At 43.3% G+C, this 21,080-nt stretch overlaps 1 protein-coding gene across 2 annotated transcripts in view; it reads left to right on the forward strand.

Moving 5' to 3' along the window:
* pard3ba (par-3 family cell polarity regulator beta a) overlaps positions 1–19,959 on the forward strand; it is a 191,113-nt gene extending 171,154 nt beyond the window's left edge. For both annotated transcript variants that reach the window (XM_040038425.1, XM_040038424.1), the window contains exons 23-24: positions 611–687; positions 18,643–19,959. In XM_040038425.1, coding sequence (XP_039894359.1) covers positions 611–687; positions 18,643–19,060 — 495 coding nt within the window. In that variant the 3' untranslated portion in view covers positions 19,061–19,959. The remainder of the gene's footprint in view (positions 1–610; positions 688–18,642) is intronic.
* Positions 19,960–21,080: the final 1,121 nt, after the last annotated feature.

Raw genomic sequence — 21,080 nt, forward strand, 5'->3', positions numbered from 1 at the left:
AAAGTTGACCTGAAAATGCAGGGCTGTGTACCAATCCATGTGGAAACTGTCTTTGCCAATTTATCCGCCTAAGCATGTGGACGGCTTTAATCATTCGGTCACTTCCTGGTGATGGCCTCTGATGAGAAACACATCAACCGTCTTTTCAAATCATACTTTGAATTTCTTCCTCTTTTTTTCTTTACACATGGCTGGCATGTTTGAAAGAACTGTACACACACACGCACACGCACATTTATCAAAGGGGTACAGCATCCACTTGGAGGCGAGTGTTTATGTTACCACATGTGGGGCATTCCACGACTCCTCGCTCTCTAATTTTTGTTTATCCTGAAACCTTAAGGCTGCACACGAAAGCACGTGTGCTTTGAATGCTTAATGTACATCAACAGAGTTAAATTACCACCGGACTACTGAAATATTACTGAGGTTAAACATGTAGCCTAAGGACATGTGTGGTCTGCACTGCAGGGTTTAGCTCCTTAAATAGGCCTAAAACTTTATTTATTCTTTCAGGTGACTTCCATCGAGGGCATTGTGGGTTCGTCGTTCGGTGTTTGGGCCATTTTGATTTGTTTACTTACATTGCTCGTCCTGTGTTTCCTCACAGATGGCACCCAGAGGAGCTGACTCTCGCCCTGACCACCAGTATGAAGAAATAGACCGACAGTACCTCACACAGCCCAGGTGAGACAGCTGTGTGTGTGTGCGCCTGTTTTATTCTTCAGAGCAGGAAATGAAGGGCTAACTTTTTGCCACTCCCTCCCTTTGTGTCTCCCCCACTCTCACAAGCGCACACTCACACAGAGCGCAGCACAGACTAATCCTCTTTGGAGCTTATAATTAAATCTGGAGTGTTTGCCTTGGGAGTGTCTACTCATCCCAGGAATAGGACTGATCAGCTCTCCAGAGAGCAGGGCACAGGCAGAAGGATGTCTCTCCCACAGACACACACAATCGTGGAGGATGGTTTGCTCCCATGCAGGATGTATAACCTCTAGTGTGGGTTTAATGGAATTGCACATTCCTCCTGTTTGCTTAACCGTGCTCTTGTCAAGCTATATAGCACATATACATTTGCCCAACCACGCCAGAATATTCACTGTCTTATGCGTGTAAGCGTGTGTATGCACATGCTGAGCAAACGCCATTTTCGTGATGTTCGCGGCCCGGCAGCTAAGTGGAGCGTGGAGTGGCACTGCGCATGGAAAGCGAGAGGAGGAGAATGAGGAAAAGAGGGGACACCGGGATGGAGAGCAGGAGAGTGAGAAAAAGAGAACAGTCATTTCACGGGTTATTGCCCCTCCTGATATGACAGGCACCAGGGAGCGCAGACATCAGCACCAGCTCAGGGGGTACGAGGCGCACTGAGAATCTGAGAGAGAGAAAGCAAAGGAGAAAGAAGGACATAACCAAGCTGCGCAGGGATAGAGAGATAATCCAGCTGTAACTAGGGGGACAAACCCAAATGGAGGCAGGTTGAAGGAGATTTGAATGACCTTTGACAGACCAAAGCTTCCCTTTTATTGCACTGTGATAATCCATCAGTCAGGTTAGCAAGTAAAAGTAAAACAACTTTAAGTCATTTCAGCATCTCGGATGTGTAGATTTGAATCTCCTTGGATTTGGAGTTTCTTGTTTGGCAACACTAGAAATTTGAAGATGCTTTATTGGGAAACGTGAGTTTATCGGGAAAGCATGAACGCTGTCCCAGCCAAGGATGAAATATTCCAACAATTACTGTTTCGCAGCACATGATAGTGTTAAAAGTCTAACTCTCAGCTCATAGGTGGATAAATAGATGGATAGATATCATAGACTAAAACTATTCTGGGAGATCTTGAGTCATTCCTGAGTCACTCGGAAGTTCAAAATAATACTCGGGCAGGGAAAGCATCAGTTTGTATGCTGGGATGTGGAAAATGGTGGAATGATCTCCGGCACCAGAGAAGTGGAGATGCAATAGTGAATTGCTTCCAGCAATATTGCTAGCACAACTTCAGCTGTTTGCAAGCAGAGACAGCATGCTAACGCTAAGCTAGCCCAGAACCCAGAGTGATGATAAAGCTGAGTGCATGCTGACCCCAGCCCAGCAGCCAGAGCCTGAACTTCACAAGGTAACAGAAGCAGTGATGAGCAGTCTCGCTTGTAGCTTCATAGCCTCCATCTCTGTCTGCTCTACTGTAGAGTCGCTGTGATGATGTAATATGGCCTCAGGTTTATATTGTCAACTGGTAATTATGAGACAATGGGTTTCAGGTTGTTTTCACAGAGTAACACGAAAATAAAGTAACAAGTACTGTAACACATTACGTTTTCTGGCGAGTAATTAGTGAACATACTGGAGAAATGTGTCATACCTTACTCTCTCTTTTTTTTTTGTTTTGTTTGAGTGAAATGCCAACACTGACCTTAACAAATCAGCAACCACATTTGATTTTAGTTTGACCAATCTCCCACTCAAGACCGCCCCCTTGTGCACATCTGGACTCCTTCCAGCACAGCTGCTATTTTTAGATTGCTTTTTGTGCAATTTCATCATGAACCTCAAACTTTCTCCGAGCCCAAACATCCATTTCTTCATCAACCTGACCTGACTTTGACGTTGCCCCTTTCCTACAGTGAAATTCGAGATAAATGGCCATTGTTTTGACACTGTGGATGGGGCCCAGCAGACGTCACAAACACACAAGTCCCTGGATCAGAATGAGTTGTCCGAGGAATGATCTGAAAATAGCTGCAGCACTGCGCAAAGGGATGAACCTACAGAGGGAAACTGGCCATTTTTTAATTACACAGATGGGCTGAGTCATTATAAATTGAGTATGTGGGTTTAGATGTTGGTCAGGCAAATCAAGCAATTTAAAGATCTTATGAAGTCTGGGAAATCTTACTATGTAATTATTTTCTATTTTCTGACATTTTTATTAAGGAAAACTTAATTAACCGATGATGAAAATAATCATTTGTACCGCCTTAGTGGTCTCTTGCTGTAAAATGTTTTTAGAGCATATAAATGATAATAACAGATGCTTTATATTAAAGTGGCCTCCATCAGATTCTCTGGCTTTCATAATTAGACACAAACACAACAAGTGAGGTTCAAATAATGTTCATTACCTCGAGAAATTTCCCTCACTGTTATTTAACTTTCTTCATCTCCTCTTTGAAGTATTTTTGGGCCCAAGACCCATAGGATGTGATCCACTTGAAATGCATATGCTACAGTTAACACGCTTCTGGGGACATTTGAATCAGCAACAGAGCAAAGAAAAAAAAGAAAAAAAAAAAGCCAGAGCAGCAAAAGGCAGAGGAGAAGTGCCAGATAGAGTTTGAACACTATTCAGACTCACATGTTTGTGTTTTTGTTTCTGATGTTTCTGTAAAGATAAATCGCGGCTCCTCGGTCCCCAAGAATCCTCTGACTCTCTCTAGCATAAATACCAAGGCGAGAGGAGGAGGGGGGCACAAATATATTCTGGAATGTGCTTTATTTTTTCTTTCCTCCTCCTCCTCCTCCCTCTTCTTCTTCTTCTTCTTCTTTTTTTTCATCGTGAGGGGGAAAAACAGGAGAAAAAGGGAGAGCAGACACAGCAGTGAATTGAATGCATTTTTCAAAGTGGAGCTGAACTTTGTGCAAAATCCCCCCGGGGGCCGCCATTATTGAAAGCCATTTCCTCTCAAAATGAGTGCGGCTCCACCATTGGCCTGGCTCTCATTAGCATACATTTGGCCTGCCTTTGTGTGGAGCCGGCTGGGGCTGCAGCTGGAGGGGTGGGAGGGAAAGAGGTGAGTGTGTGGGTGTGTGTGCACAGATAGTCCAGGAGATGTATAAAAGCATCTCACAGATGGGTGGATATGGAAAGGAGAGGTAGGAGGTAGGATCGGTGATGTGGAGGCATTAAGGGCTTCGGGTAGAAATTCAAATATTTCGCTTTCAGTCGTCGGTATGCGTAACAGATTACAGTTTTCCAAATGAAAGCACTTAAGTTTAGAAGATGTTTCTTAATGTTTTTTCCAACTCTTGAATGTTTGTTGGCACTTTGTGGTTATTGTGTTGGGAAAATATGGGGCTTAGTGCTAAGGGCTACTGCATGGCAGCCAAGAAGAGAAGCTGAAGTCTGGCAAAGAGGATTTGGAAAGAGGGCTAGAAATGGCAGCATCGAGAGGTTTGCCCCAGGGGGAGGATAGTGCTGCTTTTGGCTCTTACCGCCCTCTCCACCGGCCATTAACGCTGGGGTGCAGCTCGACCTCCAGATTGCCCCCCCCGTGCTTTGGGAGGCACACACACACGAATGCCCAACACACACGCGACCATATGGAGAATATTAACATCATTACCAATTCAAAGCAGCGGGTCACAGGCGCGACGACCCAGCCCCGGGTTATCCAATCAGAGTGCCTTCGTGACCCGTTTCCCCAAGGTGATTGGATTAGGTTGCCAGGTTGGCGTAGCAACGTTTATCTCCAGGGCTGATAATTGGCTGATTAATGTGCAGCCGATGGCCAGAGAGTCAAGAGAGCACAGGGCTTCAGTCAGGAACCACAGTGAAGCTTCTCTCACATGTGAACAATGGAAATTATCCACTGAGAAGGACACAGAGGTTGGGCAGTATGTTAAAAACTGTCCATCTGGCCACAGTAATCCCCCAACAGTGTATTTGTGGAGGTGTGTGTGCCTCCCTTCCCTCACCAAAGGAAAACCAATAAAGGGCACCTCGTTGTCTCTTAAATGATCCAACAGGTGAGGGTAACATATGCTGCAAAATGGTCAGGGAACAACCTGTAACATGTGGTAGAGCTGAGCAGAAACTAGCAACAGTTGGACATAAGAATGTAGACATTTGTTCTACTCTTCTTAGTAAGTGTAGGAGGAAGACGAAATTAAACGACCAAATTCAGACAACATTCACCGGTGTGAGACATGTTGGACTCATGAAGACCTCGAGCAAGTTCATCTCTCTGCACCTGTGTTTGCACTTAGCCGTTCTAAGGAGGTCCTCATGCTTGAATACTTGACAAGTGACTGAATCCTGTATGCTCTTAACAAGCACTCTCTGCTCCTCCTTAAAAACCAGGGGCCAACTTCTTGATTGTCCTTAGCATGCTGAGTATCCGCTGCTATGTGGGAAAGTGTCCCTTAAGGACTCTCAACTGACCCTCATGAAAAGTGCACATGCTCTGTTCCTGGCTTTACAGCCTCTTGGCTTTCTCCACCATGTTTCAGCACTTTTCACTCCGGTTATGTCCGGTTATTGTTTTTTTTTTTTTAACAAAGTACTGCACAAATGTCTTGTGCAAAACTTTAGGTTTTTTTTTTTTTTAAATTGTTTGTTGAAACGCAAGTCCTGTAAAAATTATGTTCCTCCCTCCTGTTGTCTGATTTTTGCAAGTTTTTCTCACTTGCATGCTTCAGGTCAACAAAAAATGTTTTTATATTAGACAAAAATAACCCAAGTTACTACAAAATGCTGTTTTTATTATTATGATTAAATTTATTAAGGGAAAATAAGTAATTCAAACCTACAGGTGGCCTTGTGTGAAAAAGTAATTTTCCCCTAGAACTAATGACTTGTTGGGCCGCCCTTGGTAGCGACAACTGTATTCAAGCGATTGTGATAGCTGGCAATGAGTCTTTCACATCACTGTAGAGGAATGCTGGCCCATTCATCTTTACAGAAGTGTTGTAATTCACCCACTGGAGGGTTTTCAGCATTAACAGCCTGTTGAAGGTCATGCCACAGCAGCTTAATCAGATTTAAGTCTAGACTATAACTCCAAAAAACGGTGTTTTTTATTTTTTGAGTTATTCCGAGGTGGACTTGCTGGTGTGTTTTGGATCATTGTCCTGCTTCATAACCCTTGAACTGCAGGACAGACTGATGAATTTCAGTGACTTTGTTTCTCAACAGTATCTGTGGCACGATATGTTGCTTTTTGAGATCTTTTTGGTCTACTTTACTTTGTCAGACAGGCTCTATTTAAGTGATTTCATGATTTAACAGGTCTGGCAGTATTCAGGCCTGGATGTGACTGGTAGATTTGAGCTCAGCTTTTCAAAAAAAATGGATAATCACAGCTAATTCATCATTTAAGAAGGAGGGCAATTGTTACTAGCAGCGTGTCACAAAACATGTTTGTTTGTTTTTTTGTCCAGTCTCTAAAAAAAGGCCAATGATAGATAATGAGTATCTTTGCACTCATTTCAATAAATTGCTGCATTTATTTCCCATTTCCCCTGCAAGCTATAAACAAATGAGGGCTGGCTCAAGTGCTGAGCTAAAAGTACTGTATTAAACAATTGTCACATTTAATCACTTATTTCTGCCGCACTGTTATTTCTCCAGCTGGATATAAAACCTTCGAGTCCCGCGTCTCACACAGTCGCTCTGCAAGTGTATTATCATTTTACTGCAGTAATATTGTTAGCGCCTGAAGTTTTTGAGCTCCTGATGAATTTATACGGCCTTTTCAAGGTCAGTGGAGAAATGATATTTGTTGCTGTCCCTTCTTTATTAAACCTCAATTCAGCATCTGCCAGCTTCAGGAGCGATCACCTGTGTCCCACCCGCTGCCGTCCAGCTGTCGAATGACTCACTTTAAACTTCTCTAACTCATTTAAAGTATATTGTCTCCATAGGTCATTTCATTCCTCGGGTTCTAGAGAGTTCTTATTTCCGCTGTGCTTTTTTTCCTGCATTTGCCCCATAACAGCTGGTAATGGCTCAGTAACCGAGACGATTGGTTTAGAAGTTTGTGCGGCCCACCCCTCCCTCGCTTTATTGTTAAATAATACCAATAAATAAGCAGCCCAAGAGTATGGAAAGCAGTGTGTGTGTGTGTGTGTGTGTGTGTGTGTGTGTGTGTGTGTGTGTGTGTGTGTGTGTGTGTGTGTGTGTGTGTGTGTGTGTGTGTGTGTGTGTGTGTGTGAGAAGCACTGTGCGGGATTATTCGACTGATTTCCCAAGAGGTGCACTGACCCTTCCCTTTTTTAGGGGGCCTTTAAGACGGAGTGGGCCCATTGGTGTGCAGAGGCAGAAGTGTTTGTCCCGCTAACAGCGTTTGCGCTCAGACACAGAAAGCTGTAATGGAATCAGCAGCAGGAAATGAAGGGGCTTTAACCAGCTCTGTCGCACGCTCAGCCGAGGCACCGGCGGCTCTACCTGTTTACAATAACTCCACTTTTTCAGCTTTTTCCCCCCTGATTCCATCAATCCTTTTGTCTGCATTCTTCCGTCACTTCTGTTTATACGTCTCTCACTTCTCTTTGTTTCTCTTCTGTCTTTCCCATCCCTCTCTCAGGCCCTGCGCACGAGGGGGGGAAATGAAATCATGGCATTATAAATAAAACAAAAGATATATACACTTTGATGCCACAGCGGTGCCTGTAAGCTCGGTGAGAAATACAAAGACTGTCATGTACGAGTCTGCGTGACATTTAGTCCGCAAATGCAGACGGACAGGCGGGAGTCACCGTGAATTCAAATGCTCTCCTCTTTACTCAGAATAAAAGGGAATGCAATCCAGTGGACGCACTGATAGGGCTAATAGAGAAATGTGCTGCAGAGGGCCTAAAAGTTTCTGTGTTTAGTTAAAAAGAAATCTCACCTGCTTCTGCCATCAAGTGTTGCTTTACTGCTTTTCCCCTGCACGTCTCTGTTACCCTGCAGTACTGTCCAAGAACTAAATCCAACCTTTGACTGCCTCAGTAATAGCTTCTACTTTTGCTGCCATGGGAAATTGACTGTTTTGGGGGTTTTTTTCTCTGGAGCAGCAGCAGCTAAATGCTTTGGATTTCAGACGAATAAATGCTAGAGCCCAGAAACATGACATCACCGTCACGATGAACAGGGGCACCGAATGTTGCTGCGACTTTTACCAAAGCACCTATTCTTAGTTTACATACAGCCTGTTGGGCCTGCTGCATCTCGTCTCTCTTCACCTTCTCATTGCTAACCCCAAGGTCCCGTTCTGCACCTGGACCCACCGTTACCTGTCACCGATACTGTACACACTCCTACTCCCCCCGGCCACCCATCCTCACTATATAGTAGCAGCGAGTGTAAACACGGGTCCATTTAAATAAAGCACGTGCGTGCAGGTGAGAGGCAATTTCGACCGCTGTTGTTGACATAGGCTGGTTTGATTAGCAGAGCTGCCTCAGCAGCCAGGACCAGAGTGGCTAATGGTTTCCTGTGCTGCGGGCCTGCTCTGTGTCGAACACTCAGCTCAGCACATTGCCATTAGCGCTCCCACTCTGCGCACGTGCATGTGGACAAGGATGAATTTGGAGACTCTGGCAAATGCATCATACACTAATGAATATGTCAATCTGCTAAATATACTGTATTACATCCTTTAAATAAACAATCTTTACAATAACTGATGACCGGTGTGTTCGGACCAGAGGAAATAGTTTGGCTAAGGTCTCAACTTATCATAAAGAAACCTGAGAACGCAGGCACAGATGTCACTGCCTGATTTAAAGCCATTTCGGTCTGTTTGGGGTCTTATTTCTTCTAATTCTGCTGCTACCTCTGCAAATTATGACACAATAAACATTTTTACCCAGAAAAAGTGTGCGCAGACATTCATACGAATGACTGTGTGCGTGGGTGTGTTTGGCAGTGAGATGCAGCAGCTGTTTTTTTTTTTTTTTAACAGAGCAATTAATGTATTTTGCATGCAACTCATGCCTGTTTGTCATCATTTGACTAACAGGTGAGCGCAAAAACCGGCAGATGTGCGAGCATATGTATCTGCATGCTCCCCTCATCTTCGCTATCCGAACATTAATAGATTCAATGTGCAAATGTCAGTCAGCTGACTTTTTTGTGAGATTGTGTCTGAGAGTTTGCAGACACTAACAGCCGTGTTTTCAGGAGAGTGAGGCGTTACTTTGGCTTTCACTGCCGTCTTTTTGGTTCACGTCCCCTCAGTGAGAAGGGTCAGTGCAAAATAATCACTTGTAGTCTATGATGAATAGTTCCTCAGGCAAGTCACCTGTGCAGTTCCATATAGGACCGTGCACTTGGGGTGATTTGGTAAAAATTTCAATTGTTAAGAAAAAAAACCAGCCAGCTGCACGCAGTTATTTGTCCAGCTTGTATTGATGAAAACTGGCTTGTGGCTTATTGTGAGTTGAAAGCGGCGTCCTTGGCATTCTCGTGTTGAGAATAGGAGTTTCTGAGATTCTGTGAATACCTTACCACGTAACCCTGAAACAGAAGAGGTGCAGTTCCTTTTCCTTCTTTTTTATTATTCATAGATTTGTGGTTAAATCAGAGACCATATCTGGGGTGGAGGGGTGTAAAATTGTGGGCTGTTCCATAATAGTTTACAGCTTTAAATAACAGAGGCCTCCTTTTATGGTATTTTATGATTTCTGAGAAAAGTACGCATTAGTGTAAATTATGCAAAACTTGTATTTCTAACTACTGTCCTTGGAGTTCACACCCTTTTGTCCTTTACATAATATAAATTTACATTGAGTCCTTAAATTTACCTTTATTATCTACGGTACATGTTTTAAAGGTTATTTGTGATTAATGCAAATGTTATTGTACACAAGAGTGCTGTTTCTCCAACTTTAATCATACTTTTTGCCTTTTGGAGTCGGAGTGCGCGCGTGTCCGATATACACACATGGCTGTTTTCCAGCTGTTTAGTGTACAGCACTTATGACAAATGAGGGAGAGCAGGATGGTGAAAGTATGGGGGGTCTAATAAGGCACTGGCAGTTGGGGGTGTTAATAATTTCCTCCTTCCGCTTCCTAGGGGCAGGTGTAGGATAACCCCCTCACGCGCCTACCCCCATACACACATTCTTCGCCATCATACGGCAGAAGCGATGTCTAAATGGCCACACTCTCTCACAGTCCCTCATGGATACTCCTGTTTTTCTTTCACTGCAGAATATGTAATCATATGCACTCCCAGCACAAATTCACATGCATAGCTATGGATGTAATATCCACTCTATCATTTTCTCTGTCTCTCTCACACACACACTCACGCACACTCTCAGGCTCTCAGAGGGTGGTTGAGAGTGTGGTATATGGTGATGATGTTCTCAAAGTGTGAGTCAGATGTATTAGATGGCGTGTCATTACAGCTTTCCACTCCCGTGGTCCCCGTGGTTCACATCACACCTTGCACTGTTGCTCTATATAGACCTCAGAGGGACAGACGGGTGTCTCATCTGTCTCTCTGCCTGTCTCCTGCTAAACATAGCCTGTCTTTTTTTTTTTTTTCTTTCAACGCAGACAGCCTTTTTCCACCTCACTTTACACTGTCTCCATTTTCTCAAATTGTGAATGCATCACATTTGAAGAAAGTAACATTAAAATTAGATACAGTGTTTTGCTGGATTTCTAAATGGTTTCCATTCTTGTTCAAATAGAGACAACAGTCCTGTCCATACAGGAAGGGGGAAACAATTCATTGCTCTTTTTTCACTTTGTATTGCATGAATTTGCCTCCTTTTCAGTTCTGCCTACTAGCAGAAATCCGAAAAATGAATAAAAGCTGCAGTGTCATGTTTCTTGGAATGCATGTGCAACAGGGTGAAGAACCCAGAACCATTTTTAGGCTGCCTAACTAAAAAGAAACAAACCCAAAGTCTGATGAGAGGAAGCAAATGCGGTCAGTAAAACAGGAGGCGCTATAAGCAGGAAGAGTGGGGAAACTGTGGTATCCCGACACTCAGTATACGTATGTGTACAGCACGCAGTATGTCACTGATGTATAGAGATAGAAACATCCAAATGTCAGTTTTAGAAGTGCTGCAAGGTGAAAGCATTGTGACAGTGTGAAGCTTGTATATGGCTGAGATACAATTATGTAGTAACATCAGGATGTTTGCAAGTGTCTCGACTAACGTTAGCAGCTTGCTAATTTAGCTTTTCAAGGCTAACTAGACATAAATGAGGGTGGAGACGAGAGGTGGCACACCATACAACCAGTGGCGAAGCTCCTTAGTGGATCATGCACAGACCAAGACAACTGAGGTTTTGAAGTCGCTTGACTGCTAACCATTTGACGTTTCTTTTTTTGCTATTTTAGACATGGGACAGTAGAGGGTTAAGTCAGAGGTCGACAGCCCCTCAGCCCGTTAGTCCCTCAGCTGTTGCTCGTGCAAGCTTTATTATTATTTTTTTTTTTTTTTTAATGTGACATCCATGCCCCACACATGTGCAGCTCTTTATCTCCCCATTTTCTTTGGTAGGAGGGGCTAAAATGCCTATTTTGACACTCTTTTGGTGTTGAAGATTGCCAGCCCCTAGAGGAAAAAATGTGTATTCCCCAACCAGTTGGCGAGTGTTTCTAAAGTTGATGTCAGTCACTCTGAATCAGCTGCTAAAGCCTTAGATAGGCCTAGAAATTGTTCAGTGACACCCCAATAACCACCAGTCGCTAATGAAAAATGTGCATTCCCTGACTGGTTGGCGAAAATCTTCTCATGATTGTTTGGATCTCTGGCGTCACCAATAGTTCACATGAAACACACCAACTTCTCTGCTTTTTACTACCATTCAGCTAGTAGCTACCAAGTGTTTGTAGTCAAGTCTGTGTCTTCCATGCAAACTACACACATGTGTATCTACTAGTGACCAAAGCACTCACAAGGAGGATTTTGGTGCAGTACTCTCTGTTTGGCCAGTTTTGCCTGATAGCAGCCAGCAGGCTCTAGAAACTTGTCCATGTAGGCTCTCAACCGTCCAAGATATGTTAAGCTTAATTATTTGAAATGATGGCAGCTGGACTTCTTTTTGGTTCGGGAAGACGTTTGGCCTCTCATCCAAGAGGCTTCTTCAGTTCAGAAACAACTGATGGATAGTCCCAAGTATTTAACCCCATGTGGGGGTCATTTTCTTCGAAGGGGCCCTGAGGCTTGTTGACCCACTATTAAATCATGCGAGTCATCACAGCCGAGGTGTGAAGGCTCTGTAAGACATTGCTCTGTCCCATCATCATATGAGCAGTTGAGGTCACTTGAGGCAAATTATGAGCAACCAATGGCCAAAAAGTCTGGGAAAGCAAAAAATAAAAATGGACTTTTAAGTTATTTGCCTCATTAAAAGTGTCTGTTTCTTCTCCACTTGTGGTCGTTTTTAGAGTAACGGGTATAAAAAGTAATAAATAAGGATAACATAATGACAAATTGTACAAATAGATCAAACGTGACTTGGCACACTGTTAAATGTCATCTATAAGTTACTGAGGCTAATGGCAGCTTAATAATATCACTGCTACCACATTCAGTGGTAATAACAGCAGCCTGGCATGTACTAAATCACTCTTGAAAGTCTCCCATTCTCCTTTTTGACATTCATTCAGACCTGTTTATTTGTTCCAGCGTCGCAAGTGGAAAACTCTCATTTGCATGTGATGTTTTAATTTTATTTTTTTATTTTGACATTTCTAAAGTGTGTGTGAAACTTTCCTGACAGCTGAATGGAAACACACCTACTGTCTGCTTGTCTCTCGTTGTCATAAGCTCCTTTCAAACCAGATTAGCAGTGCTGGCAGAGCCCCTCTAATTGTCATTACCGACAGCAAACAACATTTTAATCCGGCAGGAATCTGCCATGTTTGGCATGTTTGGGGTTTTTTTGCTTTGAAATAAGTCAAAAGTAAGAACTATGGAGGAAATTTCCCCTTTGTCCTGACTGAGCTGCAGCACAGGCATTATGCCGTTAGCGTGAGACGGGTTAATCGGTACACAAGAAAATCATTTTACATCTGAGTTAATGCAAGTTGTGTCTAAAACTCAACATTGTTGGCCTCTATTCTCTGTTTTTAGGCCTCACATTTCTTTTTCCGTCTCCCCGTATTCATTTGCTACGTTGCACACAAACAGGCCCATGAAGTGCGTTATGTAAGTTATCAAGTAAACAGGGATCTCATTCTGACGCTTGGAATGTACAAACACGACCATGCACTCTTCTCTGGCTCGCACTCTCTCGTTCACAATATTTTATTTAGCTCCACTAAATTCAATTATAATTTATGTGAAATTCAAATGTTGCATAAACCCAAAGTTGGTTGAGGACATTTCAGGTTACGACCACCCACAAAAACCTCATACGGAGTTGAAGACGTCCACTCCCATCCGTCTCCCAACCAGGCTGGAGCCAGCTGTGCGACCCAGGGATGAGAAATTCCCTAAGGGTCACCGAGGCCCATAGAAGCCCTAATCCCCCAGCTGCTTGACCGGACACACACACGGATACATGCTGTCAAATGGTGGTAGACAGTCACGTCATTACTAACACATCTATGTTTGCTTACATGCAGTGCTTTCACAGCCTTAGAAGTAAAGGGTTTAACCAGTGTCCTTTACTGGTGTTGCCTGATTTCAGGTCTAATTGCCTGAAACCAGCAACTTTGTCATTATTAGGGGTTCAGTCAGTCATTGGAATGAGCAATACAATTTGCCAAAGCACTTATCAATAAGTTGGTTGGTGCTAACTTCTCTGGAACTGCTAATACTAGTCCTGTTCACTTCTATGTACAGGGTGGGCCATTTATATGGATACACCGTAATAACATGGGAATGGTTGGTGATATTAAAGTCCGGTTTGTGGCACATTAGTATATGTGAGGGGGCAAACTCCTCAAGATGGGTGGTGACCATGGTGGCCATTTAGAAGTCGGCCATCTTGGATACAACTTTTGTTTTTTCAATAGGAAGAGGGCCATGTGACACATCAAACTTATTGGTAATGTCACAAGAAAAACAATGGTGTGCTTGGTTTCAACGTAACTTTATTCTTTCATGAGTTATTTACAAGTTTCTCTTTGTTCACAGCCATTGACATGTTGAAGAGGTTAATACGTGCGGAGCGGATCTAAATTGTGTTGATATCTGGTGAACGCAGTAACCGGGTCATTGCAGCAGATTTCAATGCAAGACACCCTACGAGACCACCCATCTCCCATACTACAGTTAGCAAAGTGCTTGCTAAGTTTCGTGAAACTGGCTCAGTGTTGGATTTGCCAAAATGTGGACGCAAGAAAACTGTCACTAATGAAGAAACATCAGTGGCTGTCCTAGCTTCATTCAGCAAGAGCCCACAGCGTAGCACTCGCCGCATGTCACTGAGAGTGGCATTAGTCGAACATCCCTCCGGCGGATATTAACTACTCACAAATGGCACCCTTACAAACTCCAGCTACTGCAGCATCTCAACGAGGATGACCCAGATCGGCGCACATAATTTGCAGAATGGGCAAAACAAAATTTGGAACGGGACCCTCAGTTCACGCAGAAGATTTTGTTCAGTGATGAGGCAAACTTTTATGTGAATGGTGAAGTTAACAAACAAAACCACCGCTATTGGTCTGACACTAACCCACATTGGATGGATCCCTCCAAGACTGTTGGAACAACAAAAGTGATGGTTTGGTGTGGTATATGGGGTACAACGATAGTGGGTCCATTCTTCATCAATGGAAACCTCTTTGTACACTGAAGCTGGCACGTTCCCTGAGTTTTTCCAGCAAGATGGTGCACCACCACATTATGGATGCCAGGTCCGAGCATTCCTAGATGAACAGTTTCCTGGAAAGTGGATTGGTTGTCGTGGGCCAGTTGAATGGCCCCCAAGGTCTCCCGATCTGACCCCCTTAGACTTTTATCTTTGAGGTCATCTGAAGGCAATTGTCTATGGTGTGAAGATACGAGATGTGCAGCACTTGAAACTACGGATACTGGATGCCTGTGCTGGCATTTCTCCTGCGGTGTTGCTATCAGTGTGTGAAGAGTGGGAGAAGAGGGTTGCATTGACAATCCAACACAATGGGCAGCACATTTTATAAGTGGTCAGAAACTTGTAAATAACTCATAAAAGAATAAAGTTACGTTGAAACCGAGCACACCATTGTTTTTCTTGTGACATTACCAATAAGTTTGATGTGTCACATGGCCCTCTTCCTATTGAAAAACAAAAGTTGTATCCAAGATGGCCGACTTCTAAATGGCCACCATGGTCACCACCCATCTTTAGGAGTTTGCCCCCTCACATATACTAATGTGCCACAAACAGGACTTTAATATCACCAACCATTCCCATGTTATTACGGTGTATCCATATAAATGGCCCACCCTGTAGATTCATAAAAAGGTAGCTCTGTGGTGTATACAGCTACGGAGCAGGGGTAGCAGGCCATCCCAGCATCCAAGAGAACTCTATCGCTCCTACTTTAACGCTTAGAAAATGGACATGGCAGAATGAGATAATTTAACTATTTAGATTTTAAAATTTTACACAGCTATAAATATTAGCACTGAAAATAAATGGATGTCAGCAAATCCAATTGTAGTGTAGCACTAAAGGGTTACTGTGATATTTGTTTGTTCTAATACTGCTTTGGCCTTATCTTAAAGAGGACCGAGGTGATTACATTTCCTGAGTTGCTACTAAGCAGAGAGGTTATATAGGCGATGGAGAGACAAGTAAAGCCTAAAGGAGAAGAAGAGAAAGATGAATATGCTCGTCTGAAAGATGTGGAAATTGAAGATCGCAGAGGGAGGGAAAAAATAAGGAGCGATGAAAGAAGAACGGGGAAGCCAGCGGTGGTTCCTGTCTGTTTGGGTGGCCCTGAGCCGGATTGAGGACCCAGGTGTTCTCCCCCCTCTATCCACGTATCGCTCCATTCCTTCTCATCGCCTCCCCTGGTGGCCTTCGCCATTTAATCTGGATTAATGAGGAGGTTGACCTTCGGCTCGCTTCCTCTCTGTCTATCCCTTTCCTTTCCTGCCTTGCAGAGCTTTCCAAGCAGGACTACGTTGTTTTTACCCACATTTTATTTCTGCTTCTCTCTCCCCCATGTCTTCATTTCATATTGTTTCTTTTTCTACTTCTCTGAATCTTCTCTCTCCTCTCTCTCTTTTCAACCCTATTTTGCTTTTTATCTCAAGCCTTGGCAGTGCAAGTCTTTGTGCATGTGCAACTCCATCTTGGCTGTACTGACTGACAAAGCAGTGCTGTTCATTGTTGGGACCACCTGTGTATCCTGTCCCACTGCTCTGTTTGGGTGGTCAAGCCTCGCAGCCCACGCCATACTGATATACGGACACACACTTAGAGAAATTCACGTCACCGCAGTCCATGAATATCCTCATGGGAAGTCTGCAAAGGCACAAGTACAGACGCACACTCACTCACAACCAAGCTGTGTGCTACCCAATCTGTGGTGAGTGAGTCCTTCTAATTGGCCAGTCAACAGGTGCTGAGCTCGACTCATGGGAGTGGACAGAGGAGACGGAGGGATATGATTACAGAACAAGGGAAAGGCTAAGCTCAAGGCTTCTGTATAATAACTGCAGCAGGAGCCAGTTTTGAAGGGTGGGAAGTAAATATCTAAATCTGTTTGGCTGTTCTGTGTTGCTGATTGATATACCACCAGAGCAATTTGAACAATAGCCAGCACTGTGCTGCTCATGTGGCGGTCAGAGCAGTTCTTAAAGTAGCAACATGTTTTCCATAATCAAGGAAGGAATTATGCCAGTGTTATAGTTTTCAGACTAGAATGCATCATGTTGTGCCCACCTAGGTCCAAGTGTCATAAGTTTGTCATGTATATATTTCGTCATAGAGGCTGAACTACAGGCTCTGTGGAGACATATGTGCCTGCCAGTTATGTTGTTACCCCATGGTCTTGACCGTGTAGACCAAGGGTGGGGGAACTCCAGGCCTCAAGGAACAGTGTCCTGCAGCTTTTAGATGTGTCCTTGATCCACTTGGCGTAGACACTAAACTATGAGGGCATCAACTTTGCATCCGTGCTCCAAGAACACTGTGCAAATTAAGACAAAGAATAACAACTACAACTTTGTTTGTGATGTCCACACAACGAAAGTATCAAATCCAGCCTACTGTATCTCAGTCTGAATCAGATTATTAATTTTCTTTGGCAACACACACTACTGATCTATGTACTGCCTCGTCTCTCTTGTCATGTCTTTGTTGAACTCACTGAGTAATTACTCACTGTGTTGGATGGAAAAGCACACGTAAAAAAGGGAGTGAACTCTGTATTTGATAACTAGTAGACTCTCTATTATCAGTAACGGCTTCAGTCAGTTTCCCATCAGTCTTGCACAATAATGAGGGGGAATTCTGGGTTATCAGTTTATCAGTATTTTTGGGATGTATTGATTAAAAAGCCTTTGTAAGGTCATGTCACTGCATCTAATCCAGGTAAAGGTCAGAACTCCGGTAGAACTTTCTTCTATCTCTTGGGTCGTGCATCTTGTGGCTTTACACAACTTCTGTTAAAGTCTTTTCTTTTTTTCTTTTTGAGTAAAATCCCTTGGCGTAATGGTGATTCTGAAACCTTTGCAGCTTTTGTCTAATCCATCCACAGAACATTCTCCAGATCTTTGCATAACGTCTCCCACATGGACTGATGAACACCTAGGTCATACCTTTAGCTGATGTAACGTTTTTAATGCTTCTTTTAAGGTATTGTGAAAGAAGTTGGGCTCAAGACATTGCCCAGTATTTAGTGAGAGCGCAGCTTTGTCAATAACTACCTCCTTAATGGGAACACGTGACTCAAGGTAACTTTTGAGACGTCTTTAGCACAAAGGTCCTTATGTAATCCTGAGTACTGATTTCTAGTAAAGGCATGTTTTGATCTAGAAATTGTGACTTAGATGAGCCACATTTTATAAGTAATCAATGTGAAGAATCCTGGAAGTTCCAAAGGATTTTTTGCAGCATATGAACATATGGTAAAAATGTGTAGTTTAAATGAGCTCATGTAGTATATTAAATTGTCCGGAAAGCAGAGATGTTTGCCAAAATGACTTTTATATAATTTGAATGCCAAAACGTATAATTTAAGATGTTGACAGTTCTCTTGCACCTCACCACTTTTATAAATAGGAGAGTTTCCCTTACAGCTAGGCTGCTGAAGACCTGACTTTTAGATTTGCTTACTCGCTCTAGCTTGACTTGTGTGTCACTCACCACTGGAAACAGCACATAAGACGGAAAACATTTGGGCCCGAATGAAAGGTGATCAGCCCTCCCTTTTCTTTTCTCCTGTGTGTCTCTCTTTTTTCTCACCCCCCTCTCTCGCACTTTCTCTCTAGTTCCCTCTCCAGTCTCACTCTCTCTCTCCTTCCGTCTCCCCGAGCCCCGCGGGTCGCCTTACCCTGGGGTTTAGCCCCTAATCACCCACAGCTAGTGGGGAGGGAACCGGAGACTTCCAGCTGGCTGCCTCGTTATTGCAGACCCAAGGGACACACATACACACATTCCTGCACACACGAGCTAAAAACACACACACACACAACCTCATATATGCTTACCAAGGCATTTGCTGTTATCTCTTGGCATCTCTCCATCCACGGCCTCCCCCCCACAAGTCATTCCTGCCAAGGCCGCAGCCTCGCCACATAAACTGAATAACAGAAGGCGGCTTACCACAAAGGAGGCCCAAATCTCTGGCACGTCCACATCTCCAAACCAGTTTAAACTAGTCTTAAATGTTGACATCTCTAGCCTGTTAACCATACATCTATATTTGTATGTAAAATGCATGTGTCTGTCCTGACTGTTGGCGTCTAACAATCCTGCAGCCAGGACTCGAACAAAGTTCTAACACCAACCATCTTTTTCCTTTCAGGAGGGATCCATATGATTACCCCACCCACTCCAGACCTGTGCCAAGAGATTCCGGCCCCAATCACTATCAGGACGCTCCAGGTGCGAGTAACTCGGGCCGTTTGCCAATCCCTCAGTTGAGCACCCAGCAGCCGCTCAACAATCCCCGCTACCACCCCTCTTCCCAGGCAGGACAGCAGCACCGTGCTGCCTTAAGACAGGACGTCCCTCCGTCACCCTCCGCGGGTCAAAGAGGGCGCCAATACTACGACACCGTAGGGAGAAGAGACGGATACCGGCAAGCCAGCCCCGGCCGCTACACCAGTCCAGAGAGAAACCCTGCCGTCAAGGAGCGTTACAACAGCCCCGACCGCTATCGCTACGGTGACGAAAGACAGCCTGACCCAAGACGGAAGAATCCCATGATAGGCGCGGTTTAAAACCGTGCAAATGCAAGTAACATAAAGAGAGCGTGTTTGTGAAACATATCAGCTGTCACCTGGGCCGCCAGTGTGCATCAGTGAAATTTTTGCCATATTGATTCATGTATTTAGAAGCTGTAATGCAAAAAAAAAAATAGGGCTTATTTTTTTGAGAAAGGGAGATTTGTGTGTTGTGTGTTTGTTTCCAGCTGCGTGTATCTATTTGCTGGTGTGTCGCGGTGTATAAGAAGAGGACACAAGATTTTATGATGTCGAAATTAAATGAAGTTAAATATATTATATAGAGTAAACTCCGTGCCAAACGTATACAATCAAGTATATTGAAAGCTATGAAAGCAGAGCTGACTCGCATTTTGCACATGCTGATCAAGCTGAAGGAAATTAAAGAGGGATCACCTTGACCCGCCAGACTGCTCCAGCACAGAGAGACGGGAAGCTAAAGTGGACAAACAGGAAAAGGAAGTAACACCCCCTTCTTCTTGTCCTTGATGTTTAGTCGCTTGGACTTCCTTTACATTCTGCTAACACACTGCTTCGTCTGTTTTTTTTGTATTTTTACCTTTCCTTATCTGGACGTGGCTTGCTCCGTGCTCATTAACTGTGTAACTGAATTTGCATATAAGATAAGTGATATTTTTGTAGCGCTTCTAATAAAATGTATAAATCTCGATCTGCTGCAGGCTCTTATGGTAAGCTCCTTGTAACTCGTGGAAGACATTAATGAAACATTTTATCCTTTTAACATATCACCGCTAAGAGTCACTGCACTGAAAACGAATTGTGTCAATGGTGGTTTGATTTAAACTTGCTGTCAAATAAGTGCACAACTTCTTTTTTTTTTTTTTTTTTTTTTTTTTTTGTACAACTATTTTCCATTAAATATCTTGATAAATATTCTCAGGCTGTGCCACGTCATTTCATTTCATCCCATTTCTGCTTCATTTCACCTGTTAGCTAGAGTACGCGTGTATGAAACACTCAGACTAAGACAACACCATGAGTCATCACTTTAAAAATTCATTATAATATCCAGCTTAATGTCTCTGAGCACAATCTCTAGATAAATTTGCCCTGTGAGATGACTGATAAGAGTAGCCAGCATTCCGATAATGACTAAATCATCTTCAACAATTAGAGGCAGGGAAATCTCCACTGGAAAATGATTACTGCCCAATTTGCTCTCAGAAATAAAGATGGCACTGATTGGTGAAATTAGACTTGAAATGGGGAATAATTAGTGTGGAGAAGGCTTTTTCTATCAGTTTAGGTTTAATTAGCATCGAGGCCCATAAGGACCGGGCCTCTCTGCGTTCCCCTGACCCTCTCCTGTCTGAACTGGAATAGACCTCCAAACAGACGAGCACAGGCAGATAAAAGCTGATCAATCCTTCTCTTTAAACCAGTTTTAAGAAAATTAACTATTTCCCAAAGACAGGAAACACGTAAGACTTCAGAGGAGATGCAGCCTGTCTGACTAAGTACTAGTATAAACAAATGCTTATTTTGACACATATCATATATAGTAAGAAATGCAGTGCTTGTCACAAACTAGAATAGATGAAAGCTGGATAAACAAGCAAGGGAACCACCAGCTGTCTGCTGAGCATCCTGTGATGACAAAACTGTCAGAAATTGTCCACAGTTTCTTCCTAATAGATCTACCTTGAACTAATCAAGCACAGGCAGGGGAAACTAGTGCATCTATAATAGCCTGTTTGATTACACAAGCTGTTATAGAAAAGTTTTAAGTGAGTCAGAGTAAGAAATCAAGTCCTCCAGAAGTCTCTTATGTTTTATACTCATAGTCCCCATAAAGGAGACACTTCTGCAGTAGCTGAAGGCGTACATGGTAAGATAAGCTCAACTCATCTTTAAAAAAATACAATTAAATTAAAGAACTGAGCGGACCTCTGTGTGATTAAAGCAGAAGGTTATAACCATTTAAAGCCACAATTAAACAGCAGACATGCAAACCTACACAACTGATTCACATATTTCTTAACTTCATGTATTTGTT

This window comes from Simochromis diagramma, unplaced genomic scaffold (assembly GCF_900408965.1).
Source record: "Simochromis diagramma unplaced genomic scaffold, fSimDia1.1 OVJJ01000413.1, whole genome shotgun sequence".
NCBI classification, from domain to species: Eukaryota; Metazoa; Chordata; class Actinopteri; order Cichliformes; family Cichlidae; genus Simochromis; species Simochromis diagramma.